At 40.3% G+C, this 21,957-nt stretch overlaps 1 protein-coding gene across 1 annotated transcript; it reads left to right on the forward strand.

Annotated features, from left to right (window-relative positions):
• Positions 1-194: 194 nt before the first annotated feature.
• LOC117214674 (beta-2 adrenergic receptor) lies at positions 195-13,522 on the forward strand. The gene is made up of 5 exons (XM_033460886.1): positions 195-755; positions 9,208-9,622; positions 10,450-10,669; positions 12,007-12,436; positions 13,026-13,522. The coding sequence occupies exons 2-5, from the start codon at positions 9,511-9,513 to the stop codon at positions 13,203-13,205; spliced, it is 942 nt and encodes a 313-aa protein (XP_033316777.1). The 5' UTR covers positions 195-755; positions 9,208-9,510; the 3' UTR covers positions 13,206-13,522.
• The last annotated feature ends 8,435 nt before the right edge of the window (positions 13,523-21,957 follow it).

Consider the following 21,957-nt stretch of genomic DNA (forward strand, 5'->3'; position numbering starts at 1 on the left):
AAAAATCGACTGGATTTTCGGGTGTTACGGGGACGACGTGCGAGGAGAAACGACGTCGTTCGTGCAGGGCGCCGTAGCGTCGCGCCGGCAGGCTCCGAGCCAATGCGCTGTGAAAATGCCCGGGTGGGAAAGGGTGGATCGGGGGTGGCGCGCAAGCGTCGTCGTGGTATCGACGCCTCGACTCCCGGGCCGAGGGAAAGAAGCGGACTCAGACGGTAGTAGTAAAGCCCAGCTCGGGTCGGCCGAGCGCAAATGTGCGCTCTACGTGCTGACAGCCGCGTTTCGTTCGAGCTGGTCTCACCTGAGATCTCGTTCGCAGATCACGAACAGCGTGTCTCTGAAGAAAGTAGTCGAAGGACCCTCGAACCGGGGAGAGAGATGCGTCTGGCGTGACGGACGTCCGACGTACGGGAACCGTATACAGGAGAGGACGTCTCTCCACCACAGTGAACATCCCTTCGTTTCAGTGTGTGTCCGTCGTTCAGTTTCTCTCTCGCTCGCTCGGCTGTCTCGCTGATTCTGTGTCTCTGCCTGTCTGTCTCTCTGTTACTCTGTTGTTTGCGTCTCAGTCACGTACACACATACACATACGTATCGTCTCTCCCTCTTTGTCTCTCTCTCGACGTCGTCCCTCTGTCGGCCCATCGACAACGAGGGGATAAAAGTGGCGCGAGCACGGGCAGACCCAGCTGGAGACTGGCGGCGTCCGAGGCACTGGCGGAGCTGGTGCACGAGATCAGGATGAAATCGAGGAGGTACGTGGTTCGACGTTCTGTTCCGCCGATTAGTGCACACATCTCAGGCAAAGATGGCAGTGATTAGGTCACGCATCATCGTTCTACCGTATTCATAGTCACGATGATTAGGGATGCTGCGTGGACCGAATATTACGTTTTCACTCTCCCTCTCCGTCGCTCTTCATTCATATGCTGCCGCTTCTTCGCTCCGGCTGTTCACACTGTGTGTGCGCTAGCAGAGGCAGCCTGTAGCGCGCGCGACAGCCTCGCGACCACGATGTTCTGTACCAACGGCACGTCGTTGATTCGCAAGCCGTGTCTCGTCGCGCGACGTTTTTCGAAAGAAAAGCCTCCAGGCGACTCTAGTTAGCGTCGAACGGCGGGAATTCGGAGAAGGTTAAGTCTCATTTGCATTTAAAACCATTTCACCCTCGAAGCTTCCTCCGGTTCCGTAACGTTATTCGATAGATAGAAAAAGAGGGAACGATCGAATAACGAAATCATTCTTTCATCTGTAATCAAACGTGAATGGATATCTGCGAGAAGGAGATCCACGAGCACAATGCGTTGCACTCCTTTGACGTTCCTTCTCGTTGTTGTTGCTCCATCATCCTCGTTTCTCACTCACTTTTCTCTTCGTTCCATTCTCTATCTTTTTCTTTCTCCCAATCGCACACTCGTCCATCCTCCGTTACTTTTCTATTTTATTCTTTTCTATCTCTGTTTGCCTCCGCTTCCTCTACTTCCTCTAACTGAACCCTTTCATCCCCCTTTTCACAGTGTGGCCCACGTTCGGCTTTCTTTGACGTACACCCGCACACACAGTCCCCGTGTTCGTGCAGCACGTATACACGTACACAGAGGCGAACGCGCGCGCACGCACCGGCCGTTCGAAAATTGATGTCACGAGGCGAGGAGAGTGCGGAAAATACATAGATACACGTACATCGACGTCGGATGTACGTTGACTCGGGCCTATCTGTGTGCTCCTGTCAGCTTATCACGACATGCGCATCATTGGGCAAATATTCGGTTAACTAAACAAGGCAGGCCATCCCTCTCGTTATATACGTATCCATGTACCGTGTGCGGTGGTTATATCGTGGTTACGCCGCGATATGACACGACGCTGGTAACACGGAGAGAAGCCAGCATCGCGACGAAGCCGAACGTTCGCTCGCAAACGTGCGTCGAGCTTGTTCCTGCTCCGATGATAATTGAAGAGCATATCCCCGGTAATAAGCCACCGACTCGTTTCTTTTTCCCCCTTTTTCCCCTCCTGCTTCTTCCGCCTCCTCCCTTTTTACCCCGTTCTCCGTTCATTCGCCTTTTTGCTGCTCGTTTTCTTCTTCACCGGTAGGCTGATGTCGTGAAACGACGTTGCTCGAATGCGGCGAACGAACGCAAACGAGCGTTCAATTGGAAATTAAATAATCGGCTGGCTGAGGAAAAACGGTATCGCGTCGATCGTCGATGCACCGCGTTCAAGAGATTGAAACGTTATCGCGACGATGATTAAATAATCCAGAAATCGGTGAAAAAATTGGGTCATCTTCGTTGACGCGGATTCTAGGTATACTTCCGTGTCGTGGTTAGACGACTCTTCGATGGCACTATCTCGGGGAACACTCGAAACAATTTCTTTCCCCTTGTATCTCGCTTATTTTCTATCTTCCGGTTCTTATCTCTGTCCATTAAGATGATATTTGAGGTTGAAATGGAAACGATAAAGTTATCAGCACGCGGCAAAGGGGCGATCTAATTGTTAAATAATAAGCAAGAAATTTTAATCTCTTTTTCACAGCTCTTTACTCTCATAGTTTAAAAGTACCATATAAATAGATATAAAAGAACCATATAAATTAATGCTGGATTGATAATTAAAAATGGCATTTGCTATTTTTTCCTGGAATCAGCTGACTCTAAATTTAAATCGCCTACTGACAGATAAAGCAATAATATGTTAGTATTTAATATACACTACTATATATATTTACTATTTCAATGTTACTATTTGCAAGTATGCGAATACTCTAGAATAGCAGTATACGTAATATCGTATCAGATATAAGTTGTCGCGTATAATTTATCGATTTATTAGTTTTCAATCTAAAGGGAAATTAAAGTTAGAGTAGATATTATAAATATTATAAGGCAAAGGTTTAGCTCAGTACGCATTTCTTCGTTCCTAGTTCTAACTTTCTTTTCTTTTTTTATCTCTACCTTCCTATTTTCGTTCCGTTCTCTGCGTACCCTCTTCCGACGGAAGAAAAACGGTTCGCCCGATATTCTTGTCGTTCATCAGGGCCACACACTCGTTTATGCGCCGGTTGAAATGCGTTCACGGGAATAAAGAATATCGACGAACGAACGATCCCCTTGGGCCCGGAACTTTTCTCATTAATTGAAGCACTGTGTAAAAGCCTCCCGACCGAGGGCGTAATAACTTTTGCTATATAGGGTAAAATTCAGAAAGCGGGACGCTAGCCGAGCCGTAACGTGATTTAAAGGTTTAATAAAGTCAGCCACGTGGATTAATTCGCTTTCGGGCGGCGCGTGCACGGGAATGATTTGTGTAGCTTGATCAAAATCGCCGCGGGAATTGATTGCGTTCCATTTTCTGCAAATTGCCGGTTATCGTAAAGTCATTGAATATTTCTGCGCCCCTGAACGTTCAAACTGCAGAAGAATATGATAGAGCCATAATTTTCGAGCAGTTATGATCTTGGAGCCTCGGTAAAGGAACGTGCAAAAAATCATTATTTTGCTTTGTCCCTTTTTTATTTTTACGTTTGTGATTTAAAAAGGTGGGAAGTTTTCGGAGTACGTGTACATGTTCAAACGATAAGTGTGTGAAGTAAAAATGTTTCCTCCTAAAAAACCACTTTCCATTTGATCGATATTCTTGCTCCTCATAAATGAAAATTAACCCTACGTAATTTTCTCGGCTTCTTGTTATCTGGTTGATCGGTTTAATAAAATCGCCGTTCGCGAATTACGACGTGATTAAGGAAAATTGCAATCGACTTCTCTGTGTGCGAAGCGCGGGTGATAAAATCATGTGGAACACGGTGTAGATGTTATTTTGTTATAATCGATGCAAATATCAAATGCAATCACGTTATATATAGTAATGTTAAACTGAATATTGGCCAAAAAGTAGAGTTCTGTTTCGAGTTAGACGATGATACGTTGAACATTAAAAATGTCAAACTTTCTATGTCGAATTAAAATTGCACGATCCATTCAAAATCGCAAATTAATTGTGATTTATACGTTTAATGCTCATTGTTGACTTTCTCTTTACGGTACAAGCGAAAAATAATTTTCTGTTTAGATGCATTTTCACTGTAGCAGTAACAAATATTGGAACAAGACAAAAAACTGATATTTTTGCACGATCCATTCAAAGTGACATATTCTCTGTATATAATCCTCTGTAGAGACTTATCGAAGCGAAATTTCAAGTATAAATAAAATAATTCATTACTCGGCTATTTTTTTGCTGATGATGACAACAAATATTACAACGAAATTTATTATTATCGGTTCAAAGTCTCCTTCAGGAAAATGGCAACTTTCCAGTTAACAAGTTATCTCCTGACTGTCGCTTGTCTTTTCTTCTGTGCCATTTACATTGAGATTCTCGTTAGTCTTGAAAATCTAAAGCGGCGAAGGTAAAGAATTCTTTGTACCTGCTTCTTTTAGTTTACTTTTGTGTACCTACCGTAGCTCTATCAGCAAGCTAAAAATAACGGTGCCTTTGAAAAATAACGTTGGTAATCAAGGTAGAGCAAAAATTTCCCTAAGATTTCGTAATCATAAAAAAAATAATAACACAATCTGGCGGATAAATGCATGTGGAAGAAACCAGGCTAATGGATTTTTAATTATTAATACAACGGTGTTCTGTAATTATGTCATCTGTGTAGCAAATAACGAAAATACTGTCGCGATACAACACGTGGCAACTTTTCATAAGGAGTTAAAACGACGGAATAATTGTTTTCTTTCGTGTTCTATACAGGACTTTGTTTTCCACTCGATTTACTTTGAAATGCAGGCGAGTACACGTGCACTCGGCCAAGGTATGTTTTAAAAAAATCTTGCTACAGAACCAACCAGTTGTCCCGTTTCTCGACCATTTCGCGAGTTGTTAAAAAATATTACGTCTATTTTGCGTATCAAACTAGATTTATGGAATTCGAAAATGCGCTACGAATTTCCGTTGACGTGAACCGAGTTTGCCACTCTACAAACGTTCCAACCATTTTCTCCCTTAATTGGGTACACTTTCTTTACCATTCTTAGTTAAAAGAATACTGTTCTCCGCTACACGAGCTTCGCTGTTTCTCGTAACAAGCGTGCTCGGCGAGTTTTCAAATTTAAATACGTCGAAAACGAAACCTGCTATGAAATAACGTTTTCCTCGGTTACTCTACGATTCCTATTTTGTCCAATTTACATCATCTATAGGTATATTCTTCAAAGTATAATATTCGCGTGTTATTCCGGATCATCTGACATTTTCCAATATTTCTCTATCGTGTCTTCTATCAAATTTTTTAAAATAGTTTTTTCTTTATTTGGGGCTTAAATTGCATGCGTTAATTACTCTTCTATATTATTATCAGTTAATTTTAAAACGCGAGCTATGAAGAGTGTTAATTCTAGAAGCAGTGTTAAGCAAACGTTATTCGCAATCCAGACATTTCCAATTTATTAACTTTTTCCATCCAGACATCCACAGTCGTAATTACGATTTCAAGAAAGATGTGTAGAAAGAAGAGAAGAAATAAATAATATCGAATATCGTAAACGCAAACGAAATTCCAATAATATCTATCGTTTTATGAAAGAAGTTCATAAAAATGACACGATCCAATATTTAACAGGAAAAATTCAAATTTATTCGTTTTTATCCATCCATATTCGAGTTTACTTTTTTATGAAAGTGCTACAGAAATAAGAGAAGAAGCAAGGAGCCCTTCGTGATCGTGTTACGTACCGTCGAAGACCGCGAACGACAAGACGGCTACATGGCAACAGAGAAAATGGTAGAAAAGTGCAGACTCGAATTTCTAAATCCGAACGCTACGAGGTCGGGGCTTCATTAAGCTCTGCATTTTTACGTAACTGACTTGACCGTCGTTGAATGTCGCGTATCGATGCACACGGAGATTTCTCCTTAGCTCGGACCTTCGTTAAAGATATTCGCCCGATTTCGTCGCGATTTAAACGATCATTCATTATCGTTGTCCACGGTGTGTTGGTATTTTATCGATTATTGTCTCCAAATATACCGACGTTGCAAAAAACAGGAATGGCTTTTATGTTCAGGATTGACTGTAGATCACCTGTATCCGTTGAAAGCTAATCTGATAGAAAGCGAGATAACTAAAACGAGAAGAACGTCCTGTAAGCGGATCTATTGTAACACTTTCATTGAAGGTACGAACCGTTTGCTTCGCTTATTTTTATCATTGCATATCGTAGTTGTAGAGGCGAACATACATCACTGTATTTTTATTTACGTTCACCCTTGAACGTTCCGTTTCGTAATTAAACAGATTCTTCTTACTATCCTATCTGAAAAGCATATTACTTTGCTTGACAGTACGCGAGCTACTGTTCTCCGTTTTCGAACGTATCGATCGCGATCGATCGAAAATTTAAAATTAAATTTAAAATTAAATTTTGAAATTTAAATTAAAATTTAAAATTAAATTTTGAAATTTAAATTTAAATTTAAAATTAAATTTTGAAATTTGAATTTAAATTTTGAAATTTAAAATTAAATTTTGAAATTTAAATTTAAATTTAAAATTAAATTTTGAAATTTGAATTTAAATTTTGAAATTTAAAATTAAATTTTGAAATTTAAATTTAAATTTAAAATTAAATTTTAGAAATTCTTCGAAACTATTCCCATAATTGGGATTTGTAAAACCCTAGGAATCTTAATTTTTGTGATAATTTGGAAAATTCGTCTTGCGAGGTGTTGCACTTGACCAATGTGCGATTTAACACGTTGACTGTGCGATCGCGCCGACTGTACTGATCATCGATGTACGTATAATCCATAATAAAATTTGTTATAAATTTCTAAACATTTCTATCTACGTGATAAAATGAGCATACCAGTTACAGGCTAAACATCTTTTAATCTTTAGTTTATTTCTAGGACTAAATTTTTACAAAACAACCACTTTCTATGATAAACGCGAACTTTATGGCACATTATGCAACACGAAACATTAGCTTTACGACGATTTGATTGACTTAGTCGAGAAACGTTTTGCGTATTCTAGGACGATGCTCGAGGGACTTACTCCTATCTATATGCGCTCACGATTTACGAGGTGAGATTAATGATCGTCGCGTTAGTATCCGTAACTAAATGTTGGTTTAGCGACGTTTATCTTTGAATTGAGAATTGCGGACATGGTGATTTTCTATAGTGTGTGCAAGAATGCGGTTTTGATGAGACGAGCGTACGCTAGTTACACCTGGTACATCTGGAGAATTCCGTGAAGCTTGCGGTATCGAGAGTCATTTAACTACGTTTATCTTGAGGTCGCCGATTGTGGGGATCATCCTGCGTAACATTTGTCTTCGTACGCTGTTTAAATAGAGATTAGGGGGCATTGGTTGAATTTACTTTGCTTACCGTCAAGAATTTCCAGCGATATAGCAACGATGAGATTTCTTTCAGTTTTCATAATAAACTATCGTGGAGTAAGTTGTATTAAAACGTTTTAAGGAATTTATATCTTACGTCAGTGGAATATTTTGTCGATGATAATGTTCTAAGTTGTCTTAGAATTTTGTATTTCTTATCTACGAAACGATGATTGTCCTTTGAAATGACGCATGAATTTAATATGAATTATAATGATCCTCGTATAAGTTTCTAATTCATAAATTATATTAAAACAATAGGTACGGAAGCACCAACACACGCTATGTGTCATACATTTCCGAACTTCTGCCAACAGTGTTCAAACATACACGTTCCCTGAAAACGCTCTTCGAAACAACCAACTTCCTTCCCATGTCACACGACGACAAGTCGAAAGCGAAATTAAAACTTCTCCGTCGTTCAAACAAACACTACCAGACAATAGCGAACCCTCGAATCTCCACCTACTTGGAAACAACGATCAATTCCTTCGTTAGCTCGATTGGTTTGTTTTGCGTCGTCGGCGTTTAGTCGACGAAACGTCCCAAATAAAATATGTTCCGCTTTAATTCGGCGATAGTGGCCAGCCTACACGATGCTTCATAATACAGCCCTCCATTCAGGATCGACTCGGCTGAATTATGAATGGCGGTCGATAGCAAGAGGGTGGACGCTTGTACTGACCATGCGAGTTTCACCTGGCTTACGTGGCCCTCGCAAGAATGTGTATGAAAAAGAAACGACTATCGACGTTGGGATTGCGCCTCTTTTTACCTTCCCCACGCGACCGTTATTCCAGCAATCTACCCTTCAGGATACAATCAAACTGCCCCGCCCCCCAAATATATAAACCGACCCTATGCTTAGAAATGGAAACTTCGTGTGCCTGTATAGAAAATGGTCTAGAGTGAAATTTTCCGGTATAAACACAATATAGAGAAACGACTCGGAACGACGCAACGTCGTATATTAACAACGATGACGATGTGACTGCAAAGGATGTGTAACGTTGAGGAGGGACGTAATATTCTTACTGGTTGCGGTTATGGCTAACTATGAGTGCAAAATAGTGCGTGATATCTCGTAGCGTTTCTTCTTCTGTTTCTTATTGTTCTTCTAACGAAGACGGACCCCTTTATTAAAATTTATCAGTGGATTATTGGAATACGGATGAGGTTTTATCGAAGACTGGATATTTTTACCGTCGTTTATTATTGGTAAATCTTTCTTCATCTTTGTGACTCTACCGATTTCCAGAATGTCTTGATTACGTTATACTTGAAAGGAATCGAACGTTTCTAGCTTCAGTGTACGTTGCGCTTATTCGTTCGATCGTTATCAAACCCGATATCTGATTCCAATTTGACTTCAGTGAACCGTATTTCTTCAAAAAAAAACCACCGTATCCATTTCTACTCGGCGAATATTCACTTCCTTCATTTTTCCTCGAGCGTCTGATTAACACCGATGCACGAGCGATAACTCGCTTCTTCTCCTCGATTCACCCATTTTACATCACATCACAAGATACGAAGATCATCGCGTGTCTTCAACTCGCAAAATGTCGAATATGGCAGCATTTCTCATAAATCTCCCGCGGATCTCACGAATCAGAGTACTTCGTTATTCAGCTCGTCTTTCATCCTATCAGATCGTACGCATCGGTCACTTCACCGACATTACATCGTCATCGTTCTCGTCGCAGTCATCGACATTCTCCTATCGCACCTCGTGATACACCCGTAAGTTAAAAACGAGGCGTCAGCTATTTCTACTCTCTGCTTGCAGCAATATAGCTATATCGATCCTCCATCAAGATCGTCGAAGTTACGAGGTCGTTAGAGAAGGTACGTTCGTGTAAAGATCTCGGCGAAAGTTTGTCATTTGCTGGTGGAGGATTTGACAGCCTGCGGCAGGGCAGGTCTCGAAGCGAAGAAAGGAGAAGGCAGGAAGCGGAGGTGAAACCAGGTACAAGCTACCAGGAAGGCCTAGCGCCTGGCTGTTTAGTGGCTGTTGACAAAGGCGGCGGGGGGGTGACGGGTAACAGCACCTAAGGGCGGGTGGGGGGATGCAGCTCGAAAGGGTGGCGGCATGGAGGAGCCCTCGCTGGAGGCTCTCATGCAGGCGGGCCTCATCTTCGTGGTCAGTGTCGCCATCATCTTCTCGAATCTCCTCATCATCGCCACCTACCTTAATTTCCGTGGTAAGTGCTGTAACATGTTTCAACTACACTGCGAATTTTTACACATTTATTAACACCGCAACTACCAAATCTGTAATCTGTAAAATGATAGATTTCACACGTTTTTAACAAATTTCACGCATTTGTTTGAAAAATAAGGGATTACATCGGGCTTTTTTTTCTTTTCGTAAATGGTCTTATGAATTGAATTAAAAAACATAAAAATATTGTTAAATTATGTTATTACTGTATATATAAAAGTATAAGAGTCGTAAATGCATGGTTGGAGTAAGATATTTGGAACGAATATTAGACATTCATCTTGTTACGTAATTTTACATAAAAAGACAACATGCCTACCAAATATCACGAAAGTGACTTGTGTAAACATTTTGTTAAAACATATTTCCAGTCTAAAATATAAAAGCAACGCAACAGGCTTAATCATCTATGAAAACGTCGTTATATAGTTCTAGAGTCGTTAATTCGTTAATATATCAGATGTAAACTGCGGCGATTTTTTACTTGTCCGATAAAATATTAGAACGCTTTATCGCGCGCGCTTAAAAGAAATGTTTGCATATAATCAATCAAATAACACAATAGCGAAATTTAATCGTACTAGTATTTTATATATTTTATGCGTGATTTCGTAATATTACCCTGGCAATCGGTGTTGCAATGACTTGTAGTTTCTTTGTCGCTGTGGGTTTCTTTTAATTGCCTCTCCCGGTGACTCTGTCACCGCAGAACAACGAAAAAGCAATAAAAACTGTAACATTCGGTGAAACCCGACCGTTTGGTGATTCACACTCGAGGTAAATACAAATGAGAATCACACCGCATAGGTCCCTCCGAGGTGATAAACTACTACTTGCTATCTCTCGCTTCGGCGGACCTTCTTTGTGGTCTGCTGGTGGTTCCGCTCTCGGTGTATCCAGCGTTGGTACGACGATGGGTCTATGGGGACGTCGTGTGTCGTCTCGTTGGCTATTTGGAGGTTACTCTCTGGGCGGTATCTGTTTACACCTTCATGTGGATTTCTGTGGATCGGTATTTGGCCATCAGGTACGTAAAATCCAATCGTAAAATATTTTCTTTCCGTATCGACTGATAAAATGTAAATAAATCTAGAAATCTGTAAGATCTAGAAATATTATGGAATTTTTTAATAAGTTTTATCTTTGCAACTTTTCTCTTTTTTTTTATTAGTATTCTTTGAAACGACAAGTAGCATTCGAGAAGAATATCGGATAAATAACTTTAACTTTTAATGTTCGTCTGATATTCAAAAAGCTGGATATAACGATGAAAGTTTTTACATCTTCTCTACGTGTAGAACTTAATACATACATATACCTTGAATACGCGATTAGATGGTAGGTTTTGTATCCTTAGATATACAGTTGAAGGTATATAAATTCAAGTTCACGGTATACATATCACCGGAAAGAATACGATAATCTTGATATTCCTTATAATCTACAATAGCTTTATCGTTTATTAGCCTAACAGATTCGTATCACAGTAATATAGGTCTAAGATGGAGCGATAACCGATGTCAAGATTATAGGTAAACTAAAATCTAGACAATCTTCGACAACCTTTCTAATTCATTTCGCCTACATCTTCGATCAATAACTTACATTGCACCATTTACTATTGTATATATATAATAATTGTCCACTTACATCATTCGTTGGAACGAAAATTCTGTATCCTCGACCTTTCATTTCTCTATCACAAACTCAATTGTAACCTTTAACTTTTCGATCTACACTCATGTTCATAAGTATTAGAATACTTATTACGACAAGTAGGCGAAGCTTAAATAGTTATTAGAAACTTTATTTTATTCGAAACTTTGCAATATAAAAAATCTGTTGTTGTATGTCAAATATATAAATATCATCAATTATAGATTGAAAGTTAATTAAAAATCATGAATTGGACGATGGCACTCTAATTTATTATTAATTAATATATATTAGTACATTATTTTCCATTTTACTTATTATTTTTCGATTCCATACATTTGCAAACCAGATTCAAATTTCTCGATAAAATCTCAAACATCGTAGAATTGCGCGTGTTAATATACTACTAATTCGTTATTGATAATTCTTATCACTCTTGCAAATAACTTTGACAGATTTTTTTCCGTATTCTAAATCTTTGCCCTGCATGAATAAATAACTTTAGTCGATTAATCATTTCTCTAATAACCTGGGTCAATTGTCACGGTTTATGCGAGATCAGTAGATATCCTGATACTTATGAACATAAATGGAATGTACTAAAACGTTTTAACTTCTCAAAGCATAATTTTACAGGTACAGAAGTTTAGCTTGAAACGTTTTCCTATTCGTACGAGTATTAACTAACAAAACGATTCGGTTTCACAGGAAACCATTGCGATACGAGACCGTGCAGACGAAAACCCGATGCCAGTGCTGGATGGTCTTCACGTGGATCAGCGTGGCGATGATGTGCTGTCCGCCTCTTCTAGGTTTCCAAAAGCCGATTTTCGACCGGGAGGCGTTCATCTGTATGCTCGATTGGGGCAACATGGCTGCTTACACCATCACACTGTCGATCCTCGTGCTAGGCCCATCGGTCATCACCATCGTCTACACCTATTGCTACATCTTCACGATGATGAGACGACTAAAATCCGGCGTACTGATTCACGACAAGGAGTACGCGACCGCGCTCTCGGAAAACTTGAGCAATCCGAGTCATATCATGTCCTTTGTCCTGGTGATGACTTTTTGGGTGTCCTGGGCACCGTATGCCGGTCTCCGGATATACGCTGTCGTTAACGGACCGCCGCAGGTAATTTAAACGTCCCTCCTCTCTCTTTCTCTCTCTCTTTCTGTGTGAACGCAACGAAACATAGGGGAAAGGTCAGTCTCCACGTGTTCATACGAGACATCGTGAATTTCGTCTCGCTTTTAGATGTTTCGAGAGTTATAGCTTGCCTTTAAATATAAAGTTTTAGAATAAAGGTTTCGCGTTATGTCGATCTCTTTTTACGTATGTTGGTCTTTTTTCACATAGTCTGTATGTTTTTTTGCATTGTTTTCTGCTTATAAAGAGAGGTGAAAATAATATTTTTGGCTTTAATTAAAGTTCAGGTTTCATTAACACGTTCGTTGCTAATGATGCATACGTTACATCGATTCTATTGTTTTATTTAAATTCGACACAATTCTACTGGAGCAATTATTGCGTTTCTGAGTTTGTACGGTTTCGAGAGGAAGAATTCTCGGCGTTTGTTAAATAATATTGCGCGCTCTTTTCGTTCTCGTATAACAAGCTCTCGACGTATAACACGACGCAGACTTTCGCCTTGTAAGGAAGACCTGTATCGCGATATTTAAATTACTTTTACAATTCACAGATGTTAATGTTTACGCTGCAGGTGCCGTTTCTCCATTTCGCAGTAGTGTGGTTGGGGGTGACGAACAGTTTCTGGAAAGCGGTGGTCCTTGGTACCCTGAGCCCGCAGTTTCGACTAGCGGCTCGTGTGCTCTGTCTGACGTTGTGCTGCCGGCACAGACGACTTCCGCCGGAGCTGCTCGGCCTCGACGACGACGATTAAAAGCCAAACGCCTACGAGAACAAGAGAGGAAACGCTTTCCTTTTGCGCGCGAGCGTTCTACAACACGCGCCCCATTCTTAGAGCATCGCTTTTCATCTCTCGGTATTCGAGGTCGTTTCTTGCATCCGCCACCGTTCTCTCGGAGTCTCCTTCGAAGGCTGAGACTGAGATTCTTTGTTCCGAAAAGCGCTACCACGACGTCCGACGAGTAAGACGCGCGATCAATCTGGTCGCGTCTCAAAATACGGAATAAATTTCAGGGAACTAGTAAAAAAGAAATGACTTTTCACCAACGAACTTCTTCGATAAGCGCCAAACTTTTCTGCCTCGAAAGAAGAATACTTCCTTTTCAGTCACTGTTTCCTTGCAAATGATCGTTCCTTAGAGTCTCTGGATATTTATCCGATCCATTTATTTTCCGTTTCGCGTGGACGCGATTCGATTAAGACTATTGCTTTCTGTTTCTCTTTCCGCGCCACAGGAGACGAATTATTCCTAGCCGAACACGATTGATCGGCCAAGTACAATAACGTAAATCTCTCCGTAAGATCAACGAGCAATCAAGCGCCACGATAATAAACCGAAACTTCGAAGACTAAGATTTTTGCTAACTGAATTACCATTTGCCGTTAGATCAGTTCGTCTCGATTCAAACTGTCAAACCGCGTGTAATTAAGAACCTAACGAACCGTTAAGACGATCAGAGAAAAAGATGTTAAGAAAATTAAGACGTCGAAAAAACGAGAAACGTGTCTGACAAAGACACGTGGTCGCTTCTTCGTCAAAACACTTCTTATTCGAGTTATTTAAAGAAATCGCGTAAACTATTAGGGTATTGCTTTTTCTATACGATTTCGATTGAAATATAATCGATTATACGTATATACACATATATAAATATACAGATGTGTACGTGTCTGTTATTAAAAGAATCCACGTTATCGACAAAACGTGGAAACGAACGTGGTGTAAGGCCGAAAGAAAGAATCGAAGCTCAGTCTGGGGCGCGTTTGTCGCGCGATCAAGATTCTCGAAAGGGACGCGATCCTCGTGGACGAATCGTCGATCGAACATTCACGACGGACGACATCCTGTTCGTTTTGGCGACGGTTCGCTCGACGCTGATCGTTACAGTCCGGATTAATTAAATCGGAGACGCCCTGTTTATCTACTTTTTGCTTTTTTCCTTCTCGAAGAACGCTCTCGAAAGTCGACGAAACGCGGAGAGCTTTCTCGCGCGTTCCTCTCCTCTCGGTGGTTTCAGGAGAGCGTTCTCGGAAAACTAATCGTTGCCTATATCTACGTGGTAAGATCACGCTCAAACACAATTATCTTAGCGAGTCGCGATAAATTAACGTGTAAAAGTATAACACGAGGACGAGCGAAGAGTCGCTTGCGATCGCGTAGCATCCTGCGCGATTACGAAACTAAAATCGATCGAAGGGGGATGCGAAGGGAAGATGATTAAGCAGGCGAACACAAAATACAAGAGAACACTAGGTCAATTAACGGAGATGCCTCTACGAATGCGACGCCGCGTCAATCTGCGCGCCCGTAGAACGCCCATGTGAAACAAAAACTCGCGGACGGGATTTCGATCGCGACGGTTATACGCTTTTTTTAACGCGCTTCCTCCTCTACTCGGCCTCGCGATCGGGCTCCCTTCCACTCTCTCTTTCTCGTTTTTAATCAAACTTGGGCTGACACGTTTTACTTTTTCTTCTCCTTCGAATTTCTTCTCTTGCGTCCAGTTATTAAATCTTCTTGCAAGTTTCTGTGGTTTTCATTGTGTAAGAACATAATTCTATCGAAATCGAACGTTTTTATTTAAAGTGATTTTCATAATTATTACCGAATTGTCGCAGAAAATATTTCTAAGTACCTCATTTTCATTCGAATATTTCCTTCGGTTTGAACAAACTGGAAGCTTCTATTTGCTCACTTTTCACAGGTACATTACACGACACAACTGATATCTCTTAAACGATCGAATCGTGTCGTTTGTATCTGATTTTTAGCAGTTCTTGCTTTAACGGAAGGCAAACCTCCTTGTTGGAGAAGAGAAAGAATGGGAAGATCCGATTCGCCGGATTGTGACTCGTTTTACAGCGCGATTCTAGATCTGCTTCTGAAAGTGAAGGACTTGCGGAGTTAGAAACTCGATTATCGAGCGTGAAACTCAAGCAGGCACGTGTTTCCATCATACGGGATCGAATTTCAATTAAAATGGTAATCAAACTTTCACCAACGGCGCGTTACGAAATTCTGGCCGCCGACGGAAGCAATAAATGCGCGAGATTAATTGAATGGAAGTACAAGAAACTGCGAGAGAGCCGTGAACACGGGCCGAAGGAAGCAACGTCGTTATATAGTTGTCGGATCGTGGATCGTGTTAAAGTTAAATCGCCATTATTCCATTTTCCGGTCAAACCGTCGCGTCATGGGCCGTCCGCTGCGAAAATCTAATTTAAAACTCGCCCCCGTTTCTTACTCAAAGGGAAATCGACCGACATGAAACGCAACGCAAAAACTTAGCGAAAACCGTTTCCCGTGGGTGGAGAGAAAGCAACGGCTATTAATAAAACGCGAGATTCATTTATAAACCTGGCCATTTCTATAGCGAATAAAGTCCACTGTTTGAGTACCGCGGTTACGAATGTTTCACGGCTACGCGGCTTTTATATAACGGAACTTCCCGCGACGTTTCCGTCATGGCGATATTTATGCCTCAACAGTGTGCGTGTTATACGTAATTGGCGATGAAAAGCTGCGTGTAATTAACCGTTTCGTTAAGCAGAATATCGCGGATATCTTACGACGGTTTAAATTCAATTCAGAAATGAATTGTATATCGAAGAGAGTAATTTGACGCAGGTAGAAGTTCCGCGTTTTTACTTTCGTATCTTATTTCGTTATTGCATATTCTTTAGCTGGTCTACAGTGGCGATATTTAATCGTTGAAAAGGATGAATATATGAAAAAAGAGGGAATACAATTCGAAACACTTGGATCGAAGAACGACGTGTCGCTCGAAAGTTAATTAGCGTCGCTTCAAAGTTACAGGCTATTCATCGATTTCTGTGTATGTATGTTCTCAAGGTTTAGAATGGTCTCAGAAGCAGATATAGCATCGGTTAAACAGTAAGTTTTTATTACTCGTCTGATCGTACAGCGAAGGAAGAAGGATTATGCGTCGAATTACACGCTTCGTACCTACTTCGTACAAATTATCTGAATTATAACAAGTACGAGAAAAGAAACTAAAGAAAAAAGAGAAAGAGAGAGAGAGAGATAGAGAGAGAAAAAAAAGCACAGCAAAATATTGTTCCCGCTACGCTCCAAAAAGCGATGCTCACGCGCAAGCAAGTGGGCAAGATCCTGAGATTTCTTGAATGGTGAACGTTAACCCTTTAAAGAAGAAATCCAATACGCAAATCGGTGTCTAGAAAGTCTCAGCTTCTACTCTATTTTTTACTCTAGACTTCGTGTTTTATTAAACTATAAGGCTCTTCTAATAAATAAATCGTAAGCGGACGCCCCGGTCGGGGCTACGAATACCATTAGATGCGCGACGGTAATTTATCGTGCCATTTTGATATACCAAGCTATAAGTTAAAGGGTTAAGGTGCCCGGAAGTGCTCTGAAAACGCAGATGTTAAGGTGCGGAGCGTCGAAACGTTCTTTCGATAATTTACCATCGCTAATGCGTCACATTGATCGAATTATTAAACGGAATTATGGCGATTATTCGATGGAATGAGAAATTTATCGTTGAAACGAATTGAAAATAACGAGAGCACGGTTCTCTGATGTTCTCTGATGTCAAGATGTCTTAACTGTAGAACCGAATCGAAGCAAATTTTGAGCTACGTTATAGTTGAAACTTTAGCTATGTAAAACAGCACCCCGGCTAAAATGCAACAAGATAAAAAGCGACGCGACGCCAATCTCTTTGTTAATTGCCGGCTCGTTGATCGTTCGACGAATTGTTCGACAAATTTTAACGATTGTTATGCGACGTGTATCGTCGTTAATTGTTTACCACGAACGAGCAACGTGTCATGCGAGTTATTTACCAGTGCGATGAGTCACGGTATCGATATTCACCGTTCTTCCAAGTATATCTGTTGCGAAGAACATCGATGAATCGCAATTAAGATTTATCCTAAGATACACACGTCCATCCCTGTTTCAAGATCAAAAGCACTTGCGAATTTTTACCTGTTCACGACAACGAAGTATTTTTCGAACGAACTCGCTTCGTTCGCACTTCATTCGAATGCTTTGTATAACTCGCGAAGTCAAAGCAATAATAAGCGATACGATATAGTGTTGATTTAACGCAGTTAAATGATTAATTCCTTTCTAACGACGATTCGTAAATGAGTTGAGGAGGTAATCGTGAAGGAGGGTACCGTCACCCGTCGTATTGTTAATAATTCCAATAAAATTGATTGAACAAAAACGCAACAGTTTTGTCTATGTTTCGTTTCTTTTTCGTTTCGCGAGATATTTTTATTTCTGTGTAATGTTTTCGCAAATTCTTTAGCCGGGGTTGATCGTGGCGCATAAATGAAAAAAAGAAAGAAAAAAAGAACGAAGAAAATGTTATGATTTTGCTGCGAATGTCTCTTCGTGTATGTATGTACATATTAGATCGCGCATGCCACGATTCTTTCGTCCAGATCCATCGTTACGCGCTTTAAACTTTTACAATGCAACGTCCCGGGTGCACGCCGACACAGGGATAAGCGCCCACCTGGCCCGGATGAATGTTCCTTCCGCGATCAGGCAATTCCATCGAGTGTCCGCCGTATTCATCTTCATAGTGTCGACAGAGATTCATTTGGTAAAAAGAATTTTGTAAATTCTAAACTGCTTTCAAACGAGTTTTGTGACGATGAAGTTCTTTTGCTTTTTACAAGAACGTTCGATGTAATTGTTTAAGCGTTATTTAAACGTGAAATGATTATTTGAGCTGAGATAATGCTCATAATACTTATTTGAACGTATCATTATGTTAAGCGTGTCTGTTATTTCATTTACGAAATGCTTATGAATCTTGATACACTTAAAATTCTATTACACTTCTATTACGTATAAGATGAAGTTAAGCGTAGAAGGTTTCCCAAATCTCTTACTCAGCTCGACAATATCTCTTTTTCATATCAAATTTGCTAGATTTATTTAAACATGCTGTTCCTAATATTCACTTTCTTATTAAAAAAAAAGAGGATAATACGCGAACTTCTAAATCAAAGCTATCTTAATTACAAATGAAATAATCCGTTTCATTAAAATATATTTTTCATTGAAATAATTATTTCAACATAGTATAGACTGTATTGAACATTTGTATGCGATGTCTATCAAATGTTCTTCTTAACAATTATTCTGAATAGCAACCAGCTCTCTAAAACGTAAGATTTCAACAGCAGGACGCGCCCTCCCTAAAGCAGAATTTGATTACTTCGTAATGCCACACAAGAGGAGAAGCAGCAAAGCGATGGTCGCTTGAAACATTTATCAAACGGGAACACCAGTCGAAATACCAGCTTCCGGGCGTGTTCCATCAAAGCCGGTGTGCCACCCACGTTAGCGTGCACCCGCGAAACCGCCAAACCGAGCAGTATTAAATTCCTCAGCGATAACGAGATTCTAAATACTTTAAAGTCGCTCAAAGAGAAGGAAGGAACGAGAACGAAGCGGAGGAAGGGAATAAATCAAGCATACAGAACTGGATAAAACAAAAGGAGGAGAAAAAGAAAGAGGTAACAGTACCTGCATCTGAAAAAGGAAGATCGAAGCGTTGCTTCTTTTTCTCATTTCTTTCTCCTCTATATTTTTTCTTTTTTTTTTTTTCTTTTCCTCGTCTAATGATAAAAGCAACGCGGATAAAAATAACGACGAACTGAGAACGAGACGAGGATGAAAGGAAAACGCGAGATTGGTCCCTGGCAGTTTTCCGGGCGGCCTTCGTTATTAACGATTAATTACATTTTTGTACCTAGCTGCTAGTTTTGTACTAGTTTTGTAACGTACCTCACCACCGGACGTGCTGTTATTGCATATTTTAAGTGGTTGTTAAAACGGAAGGTTGATCGATCACCCACGAATGTCCGGCGTCATAATGTGGTTGTGTACGATCGATGATCGTCGCGATGCTAAACCCGCGCTGCCTTGTGTGATAAACATGACATTGGGACCTCGCGAATATTTCATTTTCATTCCGAAAGTTTTGACAGAGAAGCGAGTTTTCAACTATAGACGCTGGAAACGGTCGATACTTGCGCGTTTCTTCGACCTCTATGAAACGGACTTGACGCGAAATACGAGGAAACTCGTCGATTGCGACGATCCATTGAAACTTGCTTTCTCTCCCTCTCTCTTTCTCTCGCTCTCTGTCTAAGTTGTCCTTTGAAACGATATATTTCTCTTCTGTTCGATCTCTTTCGAGTAATTGGAATAAACGAAACGGAATAAAAAGGTAACGATAATTGGTCGATACATTGCATCGTGATTATCACACGAGACACACAGGTTGCAAAGTACAATAGTATCTTGAGGTTTCACCTGACAGGCCGAGAGTGCTTTAAAGAGTCATTTCAGCGCTGCAAATGAAACATCTAAAAAGAGATAATAAAAGGTAAAGAAAAAAGAGAAGAAGTATTCTCGTTAATTAATATCCATTTATTGTTACGATAATCTATATATCTAGAACGAAAGAAGTAACTGGTTTGCGAATTTATCGATTCTAAAAATGTTCTATTTGATCGCTGAAATACTCGATCTTGCGCGCAAGCAATCAAAAACACGAATTAACTCGCAAGAAAAACTCGTTGTTAGGATGCAAGCATGCGTTTTATTCACGCTTTACCTGTTGTCTGTTTCAATGTTTAGATCGATCGATTTTTTCCACGCGTATCAACGAGCGCTTTCGTTAAATAAAAAGGAGAAGATGTCGCGATCGTGCGTGTTGTTAATGAAGCGTTTAATTTCGCGTGCTTTCATCCTGCATGCGTTGATAACTTGCGATCAGGACGCAGGAAACTCGAATCACGGTGGATTCTACGGTGCGATTCTAGTTGTCCGAGCGCAATGACGGGTGTACTACATACGTCGTGATACGAATTCGACGATAACGGTACAATATTAACGATTATTGTCCTAGCGCCATAGAATAGTAAGATGATATTCCAATAATAAATGGCGAGATCGTAGATATCGCAAATTTCACTCGATATACGACTCGGTATAACGCTTTGTATTCATTTATTCCAATATCCTTAACAAGCATCGATTACGCGATTATTGAGATTTTGATTGCGAAATTCGCTCAAATTAACGAGGACTTGTATATTTGTGTGCTTCTACGTTCGTTACACGTTTCTTTTTAATAAAACCAAGTGCCATGCAATTACTAATGCAGATGTTAATTATCGAACAGTGGCTTTAAAGGGGATTCTAATTTATTCGTTATGATATTCATTCCAATCCTGTGATTTTCTCTCTACGTTGTTTGTTGTTATCGAGAAGATTCATCGATCAACATTGATCGTATATGCACGAAAGATTTTGTATTATTCACAATTATATACTATATGGTCTAGCTTTTTTGTACTCGATAATTTTTGCTCTATATTTTAATACGTTAATAATAACGATTTTTTAATGAGTATCTCTCGCAAACTCTACGAAACAAGGGAGAGAATTTCGAAGAATTTTATCTACGAAAACAAAATATCTTATCTTCGAGTAAAAGACGAACTATTGTAAAAAACGTTCGACTATTTGTTCGGAAATGATTACTTCCGCCAACGTACAATGACTCGTAAAGGTATCGTGGATATTTACCATAGAAAACTTTTATAAATATATGTTATGTGTATCGTACGAAACTTTTTGAAATCTTACGAACACCAGAACGAGGCATCGTCATATTGGCAAAATTAAGAATAGGGTTTTTCCGCAAACGGTTGCCAGCGTATCGTTCGCGTTCATGACCCCGTTTTTCCCAGACATTGGTCAGGAAATGTAGGTCGCGCGACGTCGAAGGAACTCCTCGCCTACGTGTTACATAAATGCGCCTTAACCCCTGTGTTCGCGGCGGTCGCGCGCCATTAATATGGTCGCGAGACTCGAGTGTGTCCGTCCTGACACGGAGTGGTACTACTTGCAACAGCCTACCAGTCATTAGTCAATACACCGACGTTAGTCGATACACGCGGTGGCCGCTGGTCCGCAACCGGCAGCACGAGGCTGGAATAGGGTCGAAAACCCCTTCCATCGAACGGCTTCCTGGAAACAGAACGATACTTGCTGGCAAACTTTTGAATTCTTGCCAGCCTCCTCCATTGTTCACATCGACTGATCGATACTATTTTATTGCCCGCGTGTGCAAATCTTGCACGCCTCTCGGCGATTTCCTTCTCGTTGCATCTCTCAGATTCGAACGCGATGAAGCCTTTTGATTCTCTTTGATTCAATTTCAGATGATTTGTTGCTGAGAATTGTTTCGCGGCTGGCTTTGAAGAGCAGAAGAGGGAAGGTGAAAGAATGGAGATCGATTTTTCAATTTTATCGAGGATTTTAGAATTTTATATAAATATTTTCGCAAGATAATTTTACTTCGCGATGTTTTTAGCTGTTGCTCTTTTGCTTTATCGTTTAGAATTGCAAAGAAATAGCTAAGGGTAACTGGAAAAATTAATTTAGACCTCGTATAGAAAAATGGCATTATGTATTGGAAAAG

This window comes from Bombus bifarius, unplaced genomic scaffold (assembly GCF_011952205.1).
Source record: "Bombus bifarius isolate JDL3187 unplaced genomic scaffold, Bbif_JDL3187 scf7180000009243, whole genome shotgun sequence".
NCBI classification, from domain to species: domain Eukaryota; kingdom Metazoa; phylum Arthropoda; class Insecta; order Hymenoptera; family Apidae; genus Bombus; species Bombus bifarius.